At 39.4% G+C, this 23,538-nt stretch overlaps 1 protein-coding gene across 3 annotated transcripts in view; it reads left to right on the plus strand.

The window, feature by feature from the left end:
- VPS13B (vacuolar protein sorting 13 homolog B) overlaps positions 1-23,538 on the plus strand; it is a 1,155,013-nt gene that overhangs the window by 816,816 nt on the left and 314,659 nt on the right. For all 3 annotated transcript variants that reach the window (XM_073679617.1, XM_073679614.1, XM_073679615.1), the window contains exon 34: positions 14,372-15,062. In XM_073679617.1, the coding sequence (XP_073535718.1) occupies positions 14,372-15,062 (691 nt within the window). The remainder of the gene's footprint in view (positions 1-14,371; positions 15,063-23,538) is intronic.

Consider the following 23,538-nt stretch of genomic DNA (forward strand, 5'->3'; position numbering starts at 1 on the left):
ACCTTGAGGAGTGCAGTTTTTAGAATGGTGTCACTTTTACATATTTTCTGTCATATAGACCCCTCAAAGTCACTTCAAATGTAATGTGGTTCCTAAAAAAATGTTTTTGTAAATTTTGTTGTAAAAATTCAAAATCTCTGGTCAACTTTTAACCATTCTAACCCTTCTTCTGATTTAAGGGCCTAAAAATTAAAGTTTGAAAATTGCAACATTTTCAAAATTTTCACCAAATTTCTGATTTTTTTGCAGAAATAAACACAAGTTGTATCGAAGAAATTTTACCACTATCATGAAGTACAATATGTCACGAAAAAACAGTCTCAGAATCAGTGGGAAGCATTGAAGTGTTCCAGAGTTATGAAAAGATAGAAAAAAAAAGTCAGCTCGCCCACTCAATGATCCACAGAATCAGCAGCGCAGCAGGAATACAAATCGTGAACAGATCAAACGTGCTTCCAAGATCCTCTAAAATCCAAAACTTTATTTGATACGATTAAAAAATCAAACATAATAAAAAATAATAAACATAATAAAAAATCAAAACATAATCAAACATGCATTACATGCAATGAATAAAGACCTCGTTGTCTGAAACGCTTCATCAGAATATAGACCCCCTAGGGGTAGTGACTTTTATGCTTCCATATTTATCTTCAGTCTTTTAATCGTATCAAATAACGTTTTGGATTTTAGAGGATCTTGGAAGCCGGATTGATCTGTTCTCCGTTTGTGTTCCAGAGATATTACCTCATAAAGTGACACTGGTCAGAATTGAAAAAATTGGCCTGGGCACGAAAGAGATAAGATACAGGTTATTTTTTAAGGTGATATACTGATGCATCAGTGTACAGGAGCGACTATGTGCCCCAAGTTCTGTATAGGATCTGAATATGTAGAACAGACTCATGTATCTAATCCCATCATGTGTTCTTCTTCCCAGACCCCTGTATCTAATCTTATCATGATATACCCACACCGTGTATCTAATCCCATCATGTGATATACCACACACCAGTGTATCTAATCCCATCATGCTTGATACACTCCAGCCCCGTGTATCTAATCCCATCATGTGTGATACACCCCAGACCGGTGTATGTAATCCCATCATAAGTGATACGCCCCAGACTGGTGTATCTAATCCCATCATGTGATACACTACATTGAGCCCTGTATATAGGTACGCAGAGTGTATCACGTGTTGCTATTAGATTCGGGGAGTGTAACACAAGATGGGATTTATTGCGGCATGCGATACAGTCAATGCTGCTCACTGTATCATAAACTGGGGTTAGATACACTAACTAAAAGAATCACCGCTGATGGCCGTACTCTGAGACACTTTCCACATCTCAGTAACATTTTGCAGTTGCCAACCAAATGATTCTGCAATGTGATCCTAAACTTCATTCTCTTAGTCTTTTGAAAATGCCCAGAAGGGGAGGGGACAAGTGATGTCACATATGTGAGCAGACCCCACCCACACCGTAATGAAGACTAGTTGTACACTAGGTTTTCATGGCAAATTTCAGCATCTGCTCCCACTAGTGTTAAAAGGTGGAAAATATTACACCTTTTAATTTTTTATTCAAATTTTACTACATTATAAAGAAATTATAATATTTAAAAAAAAATTAAATCATTAATACTTAACATGTTTTCAGTTATTGGAAAAAAATTATTATGGCACCTTCCTTTTAAAGTTTGCTTAACATTTAGACAAGCCTGTGAAATGCTGGGAGAATATAGTCTGGTCAGATGAGACAAAATTGAACTCTTCGGAATCCCATAATACACACCATGTTTGAAGGCCAAAAGGCACTGCATATCACCCCAAAACACCATACCAATAGTGAAGTTTGGACGTTGGAACATCATGGTGTCGGGCTGTTTTTTGAGCATATGGCACTGGAAAACTTCATATTATTAAGGAGAGGATGAATGGAAATATGTGCCGAGACATTCTTGATAAAAATTTGCTGCCATCTATTAGGATGATGAAGATGAAACGAGGGTGGACATTTCTGCAAGACATTGATCCCAAACACACAGCCAAGGAAACTCTCAATTGGATTCAAAGAAAGAAAATAAAGCTGCTAGAATGGCCGAGCCAATCACCTGACCTGAATCCAATAGAAAATGTATGGGAGGAACTAAAGATCAGAGTTCATAGAAGGAGTCCACGGGACCTTCAGGATTTGAAGAGTGTTTGTGTGGAAGAATGGGCCAAAATCACATCTGAGCAATGCATGCGTTTCGTACAGGAGGTGTCTTGAAGCTGTTATCACCAACAAATTAAAGGGGTATTCCAATCTTCAAGATCCTGTCCCAATATGTAGTAGATGTAATAATAGTAATATTAGCAAATACCTCCAATTAGAAATGTAGTATAGTATTTTTGATTCGCTATGTCTCTTTCCTCATGTGCAGGCATCGCAGGACCTTAGGTATCCATGGTTACGTCCACTGATAAAGTCACAGTTAGTTAGCTAGTTGCTAGTGGTCGTAACCATGGATACCTAAGGTCCTGCAATGCCTGCACATGAGGTAAGCGACATAGCGAATCTGAAGAACTATACTACATTTCTAATTGGAGATATTTGCTAATATTATTATTATTACACCTACTACATATAAGGATAGGATCTTGAAGATGGGAATACCCCTTTAAATACATCTCCATAAGTTTGTTTAATACTTTTTCCCAGTGTCATTTCTCATTTTTACACATAACTTAATTTATGGACATCTATAGTCTGATTTATTTGCCTGTGTGGACTGGATGGGTTGCTACCAACATCTGATGAGAATTTAATGTCAATAGCACCTTTAGAAATTTATTTACTTAGAAAATTGGTGACGTGTTCAATACTTTTTTCACCCACTGTATATTTGTCTAATTTATTGACTGGGAGGAATGCGATCTACACTGTGTGCAGATTTATTAGGCAAGTTGTATTTTAGAGGATTATTTTTATTATTGATCAACAACTATGTTCTCAATCAACCCAAAAGACTCATAAATATCCAAGCTTAATATTTTTGGAAGTTGGAGTGTTTTTTTTTTTAGATTTGGCTATCTTAGGAGGATATCTGTTTGTGCAGGTAACTATTACTGTGCAGAATTATTAGGCAACCTAATAAAAACCAAATATAATCCCATCTCACTTGTTTATTTTCACCAGGTAAACCAATATCCGTGCACAAAATTTAGAAATAAACATTTCTGACATGCGAAAACCAAAACCAAAAAAATTAGTGATCAGTATAGCCACCTTTCTTTATGATGACACTCAACAGCCTTCCATCCATAGATTCTATCAGTTGCTTGATCTGTTTTCGATCAACATTGCGTGCAGCAGCCACCACAGCCTCCCAGACACTGTTCCGAGAGGTGTACTGTTTTCCCTCCCTGTAGATCTCACATTTTATGATGGACCACAGGTTCTCTATGGGGTTCAGATCAGGTGAACAAGGGGGCCATGTCATTATTCTTTTTTCTTTTAGACCTTTACTGGCCAGCCACGCTGTGGAGTAGTTGGATGCATGTGATGGAGCATTGTCCTGCATGAAAATCATGTTTTTCTTGAACGATACCGACTTCTTCCTGTACCACTGCTTGAAGAAGTTGTCTTCCAGAAACTGGCAGTAGGTCTGGGAGTTGAGTTTCACTCCATCCTCAACCCGAAAAGGTCCCACAAGTTCATCTTTGATGATACCAGCCTATACCAGTACCCCACCTCCACCTTGCTGGTGTCTGAGTCGGAGTGGAGCTCTCTGCCCTTTACTGATCCAGCATCTGGCCCATCCATCTGGCCCATCAAGAGCCACTCTCATTTCATCAGTCCATAAAACCTTTGAAAAATCAGTCTTAAGATATTTCTTGGCCCATTCTTGCCGTTTTATCTTATGTTTCTTGTTCAAAGGTGGTCGTTTTTCAGCCTTCCTTACCTTGGCCATGTCCCTGAGTATCGCACACCTTGTGCTTTTTGATACTCCAGTAACGTTGCAGCTCTGAAATATGGCAAAACTGGTGGCGAATGGCATCTTGGCAGCTTAACGCTTGATTTTCCTCAATTCATGGGCAGTTATTTTGCGCCTTTTTTGGCCAATACGCTTCTTGCGATCCTGTTGGCTATTTGCCATGAAACGATTGATTGTTCGGTGATCACGCTTCAAAAGTTTGGAGATTTCAAGACTGCTGCATCCCTCTGCAAGACATCTCACAATTTTGGACTTTTCAGAGCCCGTCAAATCTCTCTTCTGACCCATTTTGCCAAAGGAAAGGAAGTTGCCTAATAATTAAGCACACCTTATATAGGGTGTTGATGTCATTAGACAACACCCCTCCTCATTATAGAGATGCACATCACCAGATTTACTTAATTGGTAGTTGGCTCTCAAGCCTATGCAGCTTGGAGTAGGACAACATGTATAAAAAGTATCATGTGATCAAAATACTCATTTGCCTAATAATTCTGCACACAGTGTATGATGTAATTTATGGTAAGAGACTAGGAGGTAGTACTATCTGTGCAGTGTTCATTTAACCAATGTTGTGCACTGATATTGTGTTTAAAGTGACAGTGTCAGCTGATACATGCTGCCTAATAAGTGGACAGCATGTATCAGGCACTGACTGTATTATCTCAGCCATGTATGTTTGACTCTGAAACGATGTAGCGTTTCAGAAAAAAACATACTTTAAAAGCAGCCGAGACCATATTGTAGATAAGTTGGATAAGCGGGTCCTTGGCAGCTTCTCTTGTCCTCTGCCTTGGATTGACCAATCTTTGCTTATATGCATGTATTGCAATAGACCTGTCAATCCAGGGCAGCAGGCACAGAGAAGGTGCTGGGGACCAAGACCGCGCTGTAGACTAGTTGGACAGGCAGTTCCCCGGCTGCTTCTCCCAACCTACTGCTCTGGGTGTCAGGTCTTAGCCTTTAGAATATGATTCTTATCTGTAAAAACTAAAAAGCTATGTACTTACCTACTTCTCTCATCAAAGCTTTATGCTGGATTAGGCAATAATTCTCTGGTAAATATCATTACCAATCTCTGCCCACTCTCAGCATAAGATTGGTATCAGCACTGTTACTGGATGCAATTTTAGGCAACCAAACCCCGATATTGGGACATGGTATGGAGCTGGAGTTATAATTTATTACCATGTTTTTTTCTGTGACCACCAATGTAGTTGCAGCTCTTCAGCCACCTACATTTTAAGACATTTACCTCTAGACTAGAAGCTGATGAAGGGAAGTTGAGAACTTTAGAAACATTTTCTTTTACTGGCTTTTCTTTTTCAGAGGTTCTTGCTTTCATTGGGTAGGATGAGAAGCACAACTTCTGCCATGAAGCGAGATGATCATCTCAGCTCAAGTGGCGGTCTAAGGTGTCTGCCAGTGGGTGAGAAAATACCGCCCCTCTGGGATAACCGCCTGTGAACTAAGTACTGCTGCAGAGCGTGTTGAGGCGCGTGGACGGGACTCAGGAGCTATGCCCGCACCACACGCCGCAGATGCAGGCTGTATTAAGCAGCCGGCACTTGTCTCTAACAGCAGGGGCCACAGCTAAGCTCCGAACCCTTGATACCGCTGGGTTTCACTTAAATGGACTGGTCGCCAGTCCCTTAAGAAGACAAAAAATAAGTATAAAAATGTAAAAAACAAATATGACCATTTGAATCACCCACATTTTACCCCATTAAAAAAATATATAAACATATTTGGTATCACCACATCCTTAAAAGTCTGTCCTATCAACATTATAGAATATAAAATTTACTATGCCATAAAGAGGGGAAAGAAACACCCCAACAGAATGCCATCTGTTAGGTGCCAAGACATTAATACAAAGTGTGTGCATGAGAAAGAGAGAAATTCTCATGTTTTCTGTTCTGCTACTAGCACCTTCATCACCTATTTCACATTTACTGCAAACGTTGGAAACATACGATGGGAAAAAGCCTTGGAGTGATTTAAGAAATAAACTATTATTTTTCGGCTGCGGAACTCTTCCATATCCACCATCACTTTGCAGGTTTATAAAGCATCTGGCAGTATTCAGAGTGAGCAATATATTGTTTTAGTGGAAGACTGAATTTGGTTCTGTAACTGTTTAACTGCAGCTCTGTGTTTCAGCTAGTGCTGGCCGGACATCCTGAAATCTCTAGTACTGGACCAGCTAAGAATCTCCAATTTGCCTTCACTTGTCTCCGAATTTGGAAGTGGAACACCACTTTTAGAGCACGTATGTCCGTTCCACCATTCCGTCATTCAGAAGTCATTGCCTTCAAGTTGGCATCAGTTCTTTGTAACTATATGAAAAGAGTTTCTTCTTTTGTCTCTTTGCCATATTGTTGCTTGTGGAGGTTTTTTTTTATTTATTTTTTTATATATTATACATCTTGTACTAATCGAGTAAATTTACAGGTTGATAAAAAAATAATAATTTTAAGTAGTAATAAGTGCGACTTTTAATGTATGTTCACACTGTGGCCCCGATTTGCTCAAAAATTTGAGACTGTTTCTCTGCCAGTTTGGGGCAGCTCTGCCAAAATGGATGGAGCTGGCGAAGGGACGGGTCGTGGCTATGCCTGGCTGTCAAATTCATGAGGTGTGGTGGTGTTTCTAATGCCAGAAATGTTACTCCAGGGTCTGACTAGAGTAACGTTTCTGGCAAGCTGCACACCACTAATATGAAGCACTGAATTAATTGTGGTGTGCGCATCTTATAATAAATAATTATTTTATTTATGTAGCGCCAACATATTCCGTAGCACTTTAGAATTAAGATCTTACACTGTGTTCCAAATTATTATGCAAATAATATTTTCTCAGATTTTCCCAAATTACCTATATGAATTGCAGTCATTGTAATTTTCCAGTCAAATAACTATTAGAGTACAATTGAAAGGTTTTTGTACAAACTGCCTATGATAACAGTATATTTTTAAAAAAATGAAAAACTCAAACTGCACTCAAAATGCATGTTCCAAATTATTATGCACAGCAGAGTTTTCAACCTTTTCATTTTAATAAAGAACAAAAAATGGTCATTTTTGAAATTATAAGCATTAGCAGGTTATTACAAACTGAAATCAAACAGTTTTCAACTCAAAACTTTATTCTAGGTGATGTTACATTTGCACATAGGACCCCTTGTTCGAAAGGAGCTTCTGAACTCTCTCGTCCATTGAATTTGTCAGGTTTTGGATGGTTTCTGCTTTAATTGTTTTGCATGAGGACAGAATACCCTCCCAGAGCTGTTGCTTAGATGTGAACTGCCTCCCGCCATCATAGACACTCCTTTTGATGATGCTCCAGAGGTTCTCAATGGGGTTGAGGTCAGGGGAGCATGGGTGCCACACCATAAGTTTGTCACCTTTTATGCCCATAGCAGCCAGAGATGCAGATGTGTTATGTGCAGCATGAGACGGGGCATTATCATGCATGAAAATGATCTTGCTGCGGAATGCACGGTTCTTCTTCTTGAACCATGGAAGGAAGTGCTGTTTGAGAAATTCAACATACATTATGGAGTTCATCTTTACCCCTTCAGGGATCCTAAAAGGGCCGACAATCTCTCTCCTCATGATTCCAGCCCAAAACATTACTCCACCTCCTCCTTGTTAGAGCCGTAGCCGTGTTTGCATGGGGTGTCCATCAACCAGCCATCCTCCACTCCATCCATCTGGACCATCGAGATCATTTCATGCATGATAATGCACCATCTCATGCTGCACATAACACATCTGCATCTCTGGCTGCTATGGGCATAAAAGGGGACAAACTTATGGTGTGGCACCCATGCTCCCCTGACCTCAACCCCATTGAGAACCTCTGGAGCATCATCAAAAGGAGTGTCTATGATGGCGGGAGGCAGTTCACATCTAAGCAACAGCTCCGGGAGGGTATTCTGTCCTCATGCAAAACAATTAAAGCAGAAACCATCCAAAACCTGACAAATTCAATGGACGAGAGAGTTCAGAAGCTCCTTTCGAACAAGGGGTCCTATGTGCAAATGTAACATCACCTAGAATAACGTTTTGAGTTGAAAACTGTTTGATTTCAGTTTGTAATAACCTGCTAATGCTTATAATTTCAAAAATGACCATTTTTTGTTCTTTATTAAAATGAAAAGGTTGAAAACTCTGCTGTGCATAACAATTTGGAACATACATTTTGAGTGCAGTTTGAGTTTTTTATTTTTTAAAAAATATACTGTTATCATAGGCAGTTTGTACAAAAACCTTTCAATTGTACTCTAATAGTTATTTGACTGGAAACTTACAATGACTGCAATTCATATAGGTAATTTGGGAAAATCTGAGAAAATATTATTTGCATAATAATTTGGAACACAGTGTATTACTACTCGCCCCTCATTAAGGCTGGCATATACAACGCCAGTCTTAATAAATAGGGGGCTGTGTGTTTTTACAGCAATTTCAAGCAGCTCCACTCCCAAACAGGCAGGAAAAAGTGCTCCCAAAATGCTCAAAATAATGTTCCTATTTATTTCTATGGAAAAACGACTTGCTGTTCGTGTGTTCAGGCTTTTGAGCATCTTTTAAATGCTTCAGGCTTTCAAAAACACTTGGTCGGAGAAAAAAAAAGGGCATGTCACTTCAATGAAACGGCTCCTGACTGAAAATGCTCCAAACTAGTCACTCTCCAATCAAAAGCCTGCAAAAGACACTTCAGGACTAAAAAAAAATGCTAAAACGCTTGAAAAATTTTTCAAAACCGCTGCAGGTGACACTTTGGGAAAAGCAAAATTCTATTGAAAACTGCAGACGGAGAGTTTCCTGATGTAGTTTCCACTAGAAAACTTGCATTTTTGGACTGCTGGAAAAAACTCAGTGCAACAGTGCGAACATACACTGTGACCATAAGTGCATCTGAAAAAAATAAGTTTAAAGGGAATCTGTCAGTAGTATCAACCCTTCTAAGCCGTTTATATGAACATTCAGGTCATAGAAAGTTGAAAAAATTGATACCTTGATATCTGAGATCCGATGTCTTATTCCAGAGAGTTACGCATTTTCCTTAATATGTAAATGAGCTGTTAAGATCTATGGGCCAGACATAGATCTGCCTGAGAATCTGCCTCCAGAGATTATTTTAAATGAAAGGGACGTTACCAGCGTGAGACATGTAGATCAGGAGAGCAGACGGTCAGTCATTACATGTCTCACACTGGTAAAGCCCCTTTCACTTAGAATAACCTCTGTAGACAGATTCTTTGGGAGATCTATGTCCGACCCATAGATCTAAACAGCTCATTTACATATTAAGAAAAACATAGATTTCTCTGGAATAAGACATCAGATCTCCGATATCAAGGTATCAATTTTTTCTACTTTCTATGATCTTCATGTCTGTGTAGAGATGGCTTAGAAGGATTGATCTTACTGATGGCTAATTTGCATTTAAGATAAATGTGGTTTTCTCTGGTATAAGACATCAGATCACAGATACCATAGTTTTATTCACTTTTATGACCCACATGCCCATGTAGATGGCTTAAGTGATTTGATCCTACTAACAGATTCTTTTTATTTTTTTTCTCCTATGTTTCTATTATCCAAATTGCTCATTGTTGCACCAAATTCCCCTTTGTTTTGTAATTTTGCACACCAGGTAATTACCATTATCATGCCAGCTATCTTAAGAAGGTTATTTCACCGATATTGTTTAATTTATCATACGCCATATGGAACCAATAGGAACATTTCCTAATGTGAATGCTTGGAAACTCTTACATTCATATGTTAAGAGTACACATCCTTTCCTCATTAGCTGGAAAGTAGAACGATTTTGGCACTGGTTCTATGTGGAAGCTTTGTGCTGCTTTTATATGAATTTTGTTTTTAGGCTTTGATGACACTGTTTAGAATAGGAAGTATCTAATAAGTCAAGCATTTTGTCTAATGTCCTGCCAGTATATTTAATATATGCCTGGAGGTCTGAAATACTATCTTCTTAACTACAGTAATATGCATTTAATTCTTGTGAAAGCAGAGGGTCGATTTTTTTTTTTTTTTTTAAAAAAAGAGACTCAAAGTACATTTTTCGAATGGATTAATTTAGAACATCTGGCCGAGGGTACAAGAGTAATGTACAGTTGGTTTTTATGGTTTAATCATGATCATGTTAATGCACACCGGTAGCTAATTAAAGAAAACTTTTATTGTCTGCTTTAAATGGGTTGTATAAGGCATACAATCTGGGATCTGCTCATAGCACTCCATGATAAATGGTGCCTTTATAGTCGCTTGGGACGGAGTATAAAACCCGGGTCACTTTAAATATTTACAGATATATGGTTTTGGTTACTTGCTTTGTTCCCGTCTCACAAATCTTGCCTTTATTACCCTCTCCACCTCGTACTGGAGTTCACCCGGAGGAATGCCGCACCTAAGGGCATCTTTTGTATCAGTACAACAGGTGACTGCCGGCACACGGGAATCGGTTGTTAAGCCTCGGGCGCTGTTTGAAGTTTCTCGTTTTCCAGTAGTCATTTTAACTAATTGCCATATTTTTTCACTGTACCCTTGGGAGAATGTTAATATACTCAATTAGTTTCAGAAGCCTGCATAATAAATCAATGTCTAGAAGATCCCGGCTCCTTTACACTTTTAAATGATGGTAAAACACTTGCCTTGTTGGTCTCGTCAATTACTACAGGCCTTCCTTCATTAAACAAGTCATTCATCCGATCGCTACGGTACAAGTGGTCATTATGCCCGGTTGTTTTCTAGAAGTACAAGCCTGTAGTTTACACTTATCTTATTTACCCCTCCCATGAATACTTCTGTAATGCTACTTGCTGGAAAAGCTTAGATCAACCAAAAAATATCCTTTTTTATAAAGAAAGTGGTACTACATAGCACTTCAAAACAGTAAAAAGAACCATAGAAGATTTGTCCCAGGACAGAAGAAGTGAACTGGAAATAAACGTTCAATCAACTTATATTTTTACTGAATAGATGAATTACTATAATAACATATTAATAAGATGCCTCAACAATAGGGACAGAGAATTAGCCTGATTACAACACAATAGTAAGCTAACACATTAGCATAGTATGGATAGAAGAATAGCATTTATCCAGGATATAAAGTTTCCACCTCTAATTTAACCTGCTCTGTGCTCAGACCTCAATGTAAATGGAATTATTAGAGGGTAATTTGCCATTGCACAAGTGTATTAGGCCCTCCACTGTATCCCACGTTTCGCCAAGCTTCTTCCGGGGGCTGGAAAAGTTTTAGAAATTACAGGAATGAGCAAACGTGTGGATGGTCGTGTTCAACCAAACTGTAGTCCAAAGTTTGGTTCGGGTACAAGAATGCTAACCGAACTTGAACCCAAACCCCACAGAAGTCAGTTGGGACCCGAACGTTTGGTTCGGACTCCTGGTAGAAATCCGTGTTCTGAGTTCAGCACCGGACACTGGGTGTCAAGTACGAACGCCGAAACTTATTTTGGGTTTGCTCATCTCTAATGACAGTATAGACTTTTAGGTAATTTCTAATGCTTGAAAATTGAGACAAATATTGGTTACTACTGGTAATATCTGGAAACAGTTCATTCCACAGTCAATAAGGTGGGGGGACATTCTTAAATTTGCTATGGGGTCCTATAAATTTGAGTTACACCCCTTTGTTAATTTTTCTGTAAAGGATTTTTTTTAATGGAGTTTGTCAGCAGTTTTGATCATGCAGAGCTGCTGACAGCACTAAATAAGAGATCTTACATAGACCTTCATGTATGTACTAATGTAAGCAAAAGAGAGAAGGTTTAGTCGCCATCACACGATAATCAGAAGTGCTCAAGGAGCGGTCCCTTCTGCATCACCCTGGGCCTGCTACACTAAACGGTCCCCAACCCCTCTCCTCTGCTTTTGAATGACAGCATCAGGGTCCAACCATGAGAATCAAGAGCAGAGGTGAGACTTTAAAGAGCATTCAGTGCTGAGAGTAAGAGACAGCCTTTATGATACTTGCAATTCTGCAAAAGTGCCCCAAACTTATTTTTGGTTTTATATTCCCACAGCTTCCAAAGTCTTCTTTCTAGTGTTGTCAGCAGTTTTGCAGAATCAGAACTGCTGACAGATTTCCCTGAAGGCTCATAATTCAAGCAATTTTGTACATAGTTTGTTAAAACAAACCTGTCAGCTGATACCTGCTGCCCAAAAAATGGGCAGCATGCATCAGCCACTGGCTTTAGTATCCCAGCCATGTATGCTTGCCCGCTGACAGTGACAAACATGCCTTTGTCTATGTTGGCATATAGGCAGATGCTTGTCAGTCACTGTCAGCAGGTGAAGAGAAGCCCCTATGGACCCCCCTGTACCATTAGCCAATAGCACGGCATGGTCCCCGGCATCTATTAAAAGTACATTTTTCTATGAAGTGTGGCAGCGCTTTGGAGACAAACGATTTGGGCAGCATGTATCAGCTGACAGGTTCCCTTTAAGCTTGATGAACTCAAACAATCCACATCTATGTTATACATTACTATATTGGTTTTTTTTTATTACTAGAGTAGGTTATGATTGAATATATTGTCAGGAATTTTGGTCCCAGGACTTTTATTTGCATATATTTAGGCTATAAAGGCTATAGAAACTTTGAACTGAATTTTTTAATGTGTTTATTAAATGCAAAATTAAGCAACTTTCTAAATAGTCTATATTAAAAAAAAAATCCTTTTATGTTGTTGTAAAGCCGGTGTAATTCCTTTACATAGCTGACAGTCCTGCTGATCCTGCTGCACCTGGGGCAGATCGGACTATAGACGATGAGGAAAGCGCATGCAAAGCAGATTATAGGGGTATGAAGGAGAGATCAAGTAGGCTATGTCTGCTCAGAGAGATAGGAGAGCGTTCATAGCACACTCTGCTAGGTGAAGGAGGGAAGAATACGTGCTATTCAGCATCATTGTCTTGCAGCACAAGGAAGAAGAGATCCTTCATAGTTTGTACAAAAAGAAATATATGAGGATTGAGCCTTCTGGTTATTAAATCACTTTTTACTTCAAAATCTTTAAAATTGTAATGTTTTTTGTTTTGTTTAATTTGCATGTTATTGTTGGATACAAACAATATTACATTTGGTTACCAAGTCTTAAAGGGAGTCTGTAACCAGGTCTTTGCTATATAATTTAATAAAAAACACCAATCATGGATGGGTAGTATAGATCACACAGTGTGTGTAGATCTAGGTATGATGTATACCTCCTGTTAGTTACTACCCTATATGGACTAAATGCGACTCCATCGCCAAAATATAGAACAACTACCAAAGAAAAAAGCGAAGACCGAATCAACAATTCTATAGCAAAAAATAGTCAATGTTTATTATGATACAAAGATCAGACATACACAGAGATCAGTACAACAATATAAAAAGGACAATAAAATCAAATCAACAGCCCTCTCCACATGTGACCCCATCAAAGGACCCATAATGTAAGTAATCCAAAGCAAACACAGATCCTATATATTTACTTTTATTATATCATATCTGATGTGTAGATTACAAGTGTAGCATTGAAGTGGATACTATATATGCTGATTACCCTCACTGATGTATAGTGGATACATGTGGAAATCATCCACCATATCACCCTCCTATTAACTACTGCTATTGTCACGTGCAGTGCACTAGATGAATACAGGGAGCATGGATGTCCCCATTGTATGCTTACCGCAACTCTCCAGTATCCACATGTAATCCACAGGGGGCAATAACACTGTTAGGGGTCCATTACAGGGAGGCACATGTCGAGAGAGGCGCCCCTTAATAGCAGCATGATGTACGGGCTGAGACCCTGATTCCAGCGATGTAACTTCCTGTTATTTTTGTATAATTGTGTTCTCTGCTGCAGATCCAGCAGAGCTCTGAATGCTTAGCTGTGTATAACCCCGGCCACACCACTGATTGGCAGCTTTCTGTGTACATTGTATATTGACAAAAAGCTGCTGATTGTGGTTGGACTAGGAGACGCGAGACACCTAATCCTCTAATGATAATCTCCTGCTGATAAACCACTGATTTTATTGAAACTGCAACACACAGCCTAGTAAGTGACATATCACTGGAATCAGGGTCTCTACTCCTACATTATGCTGCTCTCAGATTACATAGCAAAAACCAAGTGACAGATTAGATTTAATGAAGAATTGGCTTGATATGGCTCTACAAAGATCCGTCTTTGAACCTTATGGTGCTCCATTTTTTTAATATATTTCCTAAATTGCTGTTAACATTACCAAAAATTGTATTTTGAGTACAATGAGGAAAAAATTAGTTGATCAGTGACTAATCTTAACCACTTATTTGTTTTGTTTTTTAGGTTTTTAATCATGAGCAACAGAAAAAGGATAGTACAGATGGCCGTACAGTGGAGACATCTTCTCGTTATAGTGGAGCCCAAGACAGTGGCATCGGTAGTGACAGTGTGAAGATAAGAATAGTTCAGATTGAACCACAAAGTGGCACAAGTCATCACAGAATAGTGAGACCATCCAAGCAATCATCGATTGTGAAGAATCTGAATTTCATCCCATTCGATATATTTATTACTGCCAGCCGCATATCCTTGATGTCCTACTCATGCACTGCTGTGCCTAAATCTAAAGTGGATAGTAGAGACAATGAGAAAGTGAGCAAAAACACCTTACACCAGCCCCCTACAGAATCTGAGGAAACCCCAGACAGACCTATACAGTCATGTATATCTTCAATCACTGCTGAGGACCTTCTTAATAGCAACTCTCCTTCCCCAACTAATGGAAAAACCGCTCTACTTTCTCTAGAACGTCTGCACGCCTCTACAAGGTCTTCTGCTCGCCAAGCTCTCGGTATCACAATTGTGCGTCAACCTGGAAGAAGAGGAACCGGAGACTTACAGCTGAATCCATTTTTACATTTTATTGTGTCCCAACCTTCTTTACTCATAAGCTGCCATCACAAGAAACAGAAGGTGGAGATATCACTCTTTGATGCACTCCTCAAAGGCGTAGATCCGGAATACAAATGCTCAGGTATAGATGTCCAGCGTATCCAAAGATCATATTTGGTTTGTTGATTGATCTAGATTGCATTGCTAATTCATCTATATCTATTAAAGAGAATCTGTCAGCAGGTTTTTGCTATGTAATCTGAAGACAGCAGGAGATGGAGACTGAAATAGAGAGTTCAGGGATGTGTAACTTGTCAAAGTGCATGCTGTTGTTTACCAATTGTGAAGGATTCATCACTAAAAGATTAAAATTGCTTGACTACATGAGTCCTGCAATGCCACCTCAATCTGTGATAAGCACTTCACTGTCTATGGGCTTTGTACACTGAGAGCCTGGTGTGGGCGGGGTTAGCTTTCTCAGCTCTGCTTCATTCTAAATCTTAGAGCTCTGATTGTGTCAGAACTGCTACACCCAGTAAACTAAGTGATACATCATTGGATTCAGCATTTCTTTGCCAACATTTTGGAGCTCTCAAATTAAGTAGCAAAAACCTGCTGACAGATTCCCTTTAAGTCTTCCGTGCAACTAAAAATGCAGCATAAAGTATCTGAATGATTGATTCCAACCATGCAAGGCAAGACTTGTCCTCTGTTGCATGTTTTGCCCTTTAAATTGCTTTATCATCAACAGTGAATGTGGATCATTTCCATACAGTACACCCAAAAATAATTGTGCCAATGTGCCTCAACTGTAATAGTGCTCATCTGTAGGGCCCTTAAAAGTAACTGTAAATGTCAGGGGGCTTCCAATAGTAACACTGTCCCCAAAAGAGCAACTAATAGTAGTATTTGCTCTCATATTGCCACCAAAAGTAGTAATGCTCCCACCAAAATGCCTCTGTTAGTAATAAAGACTTCCAAAATAATAACTCTTCTAAAATGCACTAAAATAATGTGTGACCCAGAGACATCAAAACCCAATATTCTAATACTGTAACTGTGTGGTATATGTACCATAATACAGGTCAAGAGAAGTGGTGCTGTGCATTTCCAGTTCATACAGAACAGCATACATAATACTTTGCAGTGTCCTTATTTAGAAGTGATAAGAAATGTTGCTTTGTGGTCCCTATTTATTCAGAACAGGAGAAGTAGAACTGTGCATTTACAATTCATAAAAGACAACATACAAGAGAAATGGTATTGTGCTGTTCCTTTACATTCAAAACGATATGTTGTAATGTGTAGAAGAAAAGAGACTTGGTACTGTGCAGTTGCTTTATATTTAGGACAACTGAAGTGATACTGTACAGTTCTTTTCCATTCAAGACAGGAGAAGTGGTACTGTTGAGTTCCTTTATAGTGAGGACAAGTGGAGTGATACTGTGCAACTCTATTACATTCAGGACAAGTGAAGTGATACTGTGCAGTTAATTTGCATTCAAGACAAGAGAATTGGTACTCTGTAGTTCATTTGCATTTAAGAAAAGAGAAGTAGTACTGTGCAGTTTTTTAAATTAATTATAAGAGAAGTGATACTGTGCTGTTTCTTTACATTCAGGATAAGAGAAATGGTACTGTGCAGTTTCTTTACATTCAGGACAAGAGAACTGACACTGTGCAGTTCATTTATATTCAGAACAAGAGAAGTGATAATGTGTAGTTCCTTTACATTCTGGACAAGAGAGATTGTACTGCGCAGAGCCAATGCAGAGAGGAAATGAGAAGTGGTACTGTGCAGTTCATGTACATTCAAAATGAGAAGTGATACTGTGCAGTTCCTATACATTGAAGGCGAGAAGTGATACTATGCAATTCCTTTACATTCAGGACAAGAGAAATGGTACTGTGCCACGAATGAGATCTTAGATAATATTATTCTGAGGTAGCCATATAGGTGCTCAAACTGGATGAAAATATCACAAGGAGCACTAAATCTTCTATAGGAAATATTGTATATGTCTAATCATTTAATAAAGGGCAAATATAAATACATACAACATGGGCTGGTTGAAGCCAACAAGAAACGCGCGTCGGTCAGATGTATTAAGTTTGTGCCCAGTATTTGCTACTGTCTGTGTTTACTGCTATGTGAACTATACTATATATTATATGGCCATTTCCTCCCCATCCTGTTTACATGTGGATCTATTAGATCCTTTTTAATAGAAAACAGTGGTGCTTCCTATTCATTTGTTTGTACTTTATATAGTAATAATAGATTTTATAAATTGCTTATATTAGTGTTATTCATTATACTCTATTGTATGTAATTATATTTGCATTTTACTAAATGATTGTACATTTACAATATTTTCTATGGAAGACTTAGGCTGCGTTCCCACGATGCGAATTTAATGCTTTTCCGCGGCGCCATTTCTGCCACAAAAAAAAAAACGCTTTAAAACGCTTGTTTAGTTGTCTGCCATGTTTCCCAATGATAATCCGCATGTGCTGTGCACATGTTGCGAAAATTCCTGCTGTGGATTATCATTGCAGAAAAATCCGCAGCACAGCCATTAATTGTGTGAAATCGCCGCCATTGACTTGCATTGGACCGCATAACATCCACATGACTACACGTACACATGCGGATATTATGCGATTCAATGCGTGGATGATACCCGGGTCTGGAGAAGAGTTGACTTTCCTCCAGACCCGGGTACCATAGTACCTGTAGTTAAAAAAGAATTTAAAATAAAAAAAAAAAACATATACTTACCTTCTGATGGTCCCCGGTCTGCTCTCGGCGGCGCTGCTGGCTCTTCGGCTGCTCGCAGTGGTGTTAAAGGACCTTCCATGACGTATTTTAGTCATGTGACAGGTCACGCGACCGCCCATGTCAGCGGTCGCGTGACCTATCACATGACTAAATGAGGTCATGAAAGGATCTTTTTAGAGCACCGCGAGCCGCTGAAGACACCGGACGCATCGGAGAAGGAGACCGGCGGCCATTGGAAGGTGAGTATAATGTTTTTTTTTTATTTTTCAACATTTTTATTCTTTTTTTAACTATTGATGCTTCATTTGCGTCATCGTAACTTTGTCACACTGTATAAATCCATGCCGGTTGCATGGATTTATATAGTGTGACCAAGTTGTCAAGCACTTTCCAAGTGATGCTAAAATCGCTTGACAACCCGCATGCGAAATCGCATGTTCAAAACGCTTCACAAACGCTTCTACCTGGCAGAAACGCTCCGCAGAATTTCTGCATCGTGGGCACCTAGCCTTAGTGCATCTTGTGCTATGTTCAGCTAGTTTTAACACCAATATGGCTACCTCATAGAAGAATATCATTTGGACCTCATTTGTGGCACATGTATTGACAAAATGATCATTATCTCCATTTTTACATGTTATCACTTTCTTTTTTTATCATTGCAATTACTATACTAATTGAGTGTTGTCACTCTGTATGTTATAATATTGTAATACATATGACCACTCTTCTTTACAGATACATATGTATCTTTGGCCCACTGGTGTATGTTATTAAGAGATGATAATATACAGTACATCATTCATACAAAAAAGTTAAGAGAAGTGGTACTGTGCAGTGTTTATAAACTCAGGATGTGAGACATGCTATTGCGCAGTGTCCATTCATTCAGGCTAGTGAAGTGGTAATCTCTAGTGTCCATATATTCAGGACAAAATAATCTGTACTGTACAGTGCTGATACATAAAAGTCAAGAGAAGTGCTATTGCACAGTGTCCATTAATAGAAGTGGTAATGTACACTATGTATACATGAAGGTCAAGGGATTTGATACTGTGCAGTATGATGCATAGAGGACATAATTGGTAAGTGCAGTCTCTATACATTCAGAACAAAATAATTGGTACTGTGCAGTTCTTATACATTTTGGAGAAGAGAAGTGGTACTGTGCAGCGTGATATATACAGAACATCAAAAGTGGTACTGTGCAGCGTGATACAGACAGAACAAGAGAAGTGGTACTGTGTAGCGTGATACATACAGAACATCAGAAGTGGTACTGTGCCGCGTGATACACACAGAACAAGGGAAGTGGTACTGTGCAGCGTGATACAGACAGAACAAGGGAAGTGGTACTGTGCAGCGTGATACACACAGAACAAGGGAAGTGGTACTGTGCAGCGTGATACACACAGAACAAGGGAAGTGGTACTGTGCAGCGTGATACAGACAGAACAAGGGAAGTGGTACTGTGCAGCGTGATACACACAGAACAAGGGAAGTGGTACTGTGCAGCGTGATACAGACAGAACAAGAGATGTGGTACTGTGTAGTGTTCATACATTTAGATCAAAAGAATTGGTATTCTGCAGTGCCCATTTATTCAAGACCTAAGCAGCACAATGAGGTATTTATTCATTTAGAATAAAGTGGCAGTATATATAGGACAACAGCAGTGGTGCTGTGCAGCATCTATAAATCATACAGGTCTACAAAAAAATTTTTTGCAGGCGCTAAGACTTTATTGAATGGATTTAGAGTATTTTGAGGGTGCTGAATTAAAAAAAAATCCCATTACTTTTGATGAATTGGTTCTAGTTTTTTAGATAATTCATCTATGAAACTAATGCATTCCCCCAATGCAACCTGTGTGTGATAACAAATGCAATAGCTTTTGGTCCATCTTTTGACTCTATATCAGTGTCTTAGGTAATGAAATGTCCCATATAATTATTTTGTATTTCAGTTTGTAGACTTACAGTGCTATAAAAGCCACTTTTTGAAGCCAGCATTCTACTGTAATTTACTATTAAATGTCTCATAAATTAGGCTATGTGCCCACGTAGCGTTTTTACGGCCGCGAAAACGCTTGTAAAACAGTCTGCCATGCAAAGCAATGTGAATTCGGATGTGCTGTGCACATGATGCGCTAATTTGCGCGCCAAATTCGCGTTGCTTTGCCAAACGCAGCATGACCATTTCTACCGCGATTATGCTGCTGCGTAATCGCGGTGCGTGTGGTACCTGGGATGAAGACGAGACTACAACTGCTCTTCATCCCGGCTACCAGGCAGTGAAAAAAAGAAATAAAAAAGTTAAAAATAAACAAAACCTGTATATTCACCTCTCCGACGGCCCCCGTTCTGCTCTCCGGTCTCCTCCGGTCTGCTCCCGCCCACGTCCTCTCTCCTTGGCGTCCCGTGGTGTACTGTCAGGACCTGCGGTGACGTCATTTAGTCAGCTGATGGTCACGCGACCGCTGACGTCGGCGGTCAGGTGATGGTCGCGTGACCATCAGGTGACTAAATGACGTCACCGCTGGTCCTGACAGTACACTGCGGGACGCTGAAGAGAGAAGACGCAGCCGGGAGCAGACCGGAGGAGGCCGGAGAGCAGACCGAGGGCCGCCGGAGAGGTGAATATACAGGTTTTTTTTGTTTTTAACGTTTTAATTCTTTTTTTTTTTTACTATAGATGCTGCATTTAAAGCATCTAAGTTGTTCACACATTATAAATCCATGCCGGTTGCATGGATTTATATTGTGTGATCAACTTGTCAAGCACTTTTCCAAGTGATGCTCAAAATCGCTTGAAAAAACGCATGCAAAAACGCTGAAAAAACGCTTCTCTCTGAAACGCTGAAAAAACGCATGTAAATCTGCATGCGTTTTTTTTCTGCCAGAGAGAGGCAAAAACGCTCTGCATCAAATCTGCTACGTGGGCACATAGCCTTAGAGCCAATCTGGCAAAACCAAAGTCATATTCTTAATCAGCATCATAAACTTAATATAAAACCGTTCAGACATCGTTGGCATCAAAATCACTGTATACCGGTGTAATAGACATGAGAAGTAGTACTGTACAAGTCCAATTCCTGTAGGACAAGTGATGTAATACTGTGGAGTGTCTGTAGATAAAGGAGCACTTGTCCCAAGAGCTGCCCCAGCTTGTTTTCTTGGCATGCTCCAAATTTCAGTCCTCAATTCCCCAGACTCACTCACCCCTCATACAATAAGCAGACCGAAAGAGAAGATGTCACCAGAGGCTGCCATCCCACCCCAAGACGCTTAAGCATCGAGGAGGATCAGGAAAATCAGGAATGGACAGCAGAAGTTTCCACCATTCTGACTTCAGTGCCAGGGCAAATAGTAAGCCAGGCACTCGTCAGTACTGGCTGAAGCCTCCTATGAGATAATTTGACATGTCGATCATGATTGACAAGTTGCTGACCTGTGCCAAAAAGTAATTGACACCCAAGTAACATTTCCTGACCCACATGGAATCGACATCTTCTGTAAAGCTGATGAGTTATTGCTGCATATCCAGGCAGACTACTTCATCGAGATTTTAGGAATGCATGGTTACATCCTTTGGGGATCTCTGGTGGCCATATGGGTTTGACACTCAAAATAAAGCGAATGAGATTTTTTTCTACAGTATGACAGAAAAGGACGTCTATGAGATTATTTTCCAATGACCAATCAGTTTGGCTCAATTTTTGGGATTTTTTGAGTTTTTCAGGGAATATGTGGTTTTCAGAGAATGTGTCTTTACCAGTATTCATGAAATAAGAATGCACAGACTATAAAGCATGGTATGAACAGAGATATTACAATACCGACAATTATTTTCAATATGAATCACAAACCCTCATGTGTTTTTTGTTACAAGACTTAAAGTTTTAAAGGCGGATGAAGATTATCCAATCAGAAATATTACGGTAATTCAATATCCACTTTCTATAAGCTTTTGGAAACGGATCGTACTCAGAGGATAAAAAGCTTTTATTTACAATGACATTACTTGAAAAATAACATTGTTTTAAGAGATAATCTTGTTTTGCAGTCCCCGAGAATGCAGATAATTTCCACCCAACCACTTCCAGAGGAAGATGAGTATTAAAGGGCGTTATCGAAAGTAGGCCGTGACCTGCAGACATACAGTACACAATGTCAGCCAGCTGAGTCATATACAGTATCTGTATGTAAAAGAGAGTACTAGGAGTACAATGACATGCATGCTTTATTAACATTTTACATTTATGAGGTTAGAAACTGGAGTAAAGAAATAAAAAGACTCCCTTGGGTGAAGTTTATTGAGACGTCTTCATTTGTGTCTTTTACATCAGTGCTCTACATTCTGTGTCTGTTACAACAGCCATGACAATCTGCAGGAATGACAGTGTTGAAACGGCAAAGAGCCATGACTGCAGGCCACCAATATACATTTGTATAGCTTATATCATAGAAAATATGGAAATCTACAAAAGCCTAACCAAGATCGGGCTAATTTAATTAAATGATGCCACAAATTAAATATCCTGGATACTTCTTCCTCGCAGGCTGTCTTGGACTGGCCCACAGGGGATTAGGTGAATTCCCCGGTGGGCCTCTCACCCCACTTTGAGCAGCAGTACAATACACTTGATTCAATATGCACAGACAAAGGCAGCATCTCATCATTCATTTAACAGAATACCTAGCATAATGAGGGTAGTCTAATATTTAGATGTAACTTAACAGGCCCTCCGTGTCAATGTTACTGGTTGACCATTGGCCTCCCCAGTGTGACACTGCTCGCAGAGGCAAGCTTTCCTTCTTTTTCTTCAAAATTGGAAAATTTCCCTACATCTGATTAACTCTTTATGGTCCATTTAGACAGGTCTGCCAAATGCAAGCCATATTTTACTCTGGCCTGTCTACACCGGCTAACAAAGCAGTAATAAAGATAGACCAATCACTAATATGATCGCGCTGTATCCGTGTACTATCATGTTATTGGCAGCTTATTGTTATGGGAATTTACCAATGGAGAAGTGCTCACAGTTCATCAAAGTAAATAAGGTTCATGAAAATAAGCAAGATGCCGTGCATAGTATTTGGTTGACAGAGTGTAGCTTCTAATTGTGTAACAAAATAAGTGACCCTCCACCCTGGGACTGACAAGTGGACTTACATTTCTCACTTAAGGTCTTCTATCTCAGGGAAACACAACCTGCTGCCCAGGTGTAGCATGTGGTTGTAATGCCATTCTGTGCATCTTTTTTTTCTAGAGTGCTTAATAGGGAAGTTGAAGACCCTCTTTGTCTACAACAAGGCTATGTTCACACTAGGTATTTTTTTGTATTTTTTTCAGCAGCAAAACCTGATATCTTGGCAGGAAAGAAGCAGAGTCAAAAATGCATGTTTTGGTGCGGTTTTTAGGATCCCAAAGTTCAGCTTTGCTTCCACCACAGCAGCATAAACACAGGTCATCAATGCAAGACATATGTTCATGAAATAATACACATTACAAATGTAAGTGGGGTGAGGTGAATTTGTCTGGAATAGTTTACCTAACACATTGACAGAGCATTGAGTTGGTAAGACACTGTTTACTTTACACTTTGGTCTGCCATTGAGTTGCTCAGGCATTGTTCAATTTCACACCTTGGTCGGCCACTGGTATTGTTTCAATCTTGGTCGGCTAATGTTTACTCTGGACGCATCACTAATTTAATTAAACTGTCCTAATCCAAACTGCCATCTCAGGTGGCCAAGACAAGATGGTAAACTTGGGAAAATCACAAAAATAAATAGGTTTCACATAATCCTGTATTTACCTTTTTTCACTAAAA

Source organism: Phyllobates terribilis, unplaced genomic scaffold (genome assembly GCF_046119375.1).
Source record: "Phyllobates terribilis strain yellow unplaced genomic scaffold, ASM4611937v1 Scaffold_4__5_contigs__length_816908805, whole genome shotgun sequence".
NCBI lineage: Eukaryota > Metazoa > Chordata > Amphibia > Anura > Dendrobatidae > Phyllobates > Phyllobates terribilis.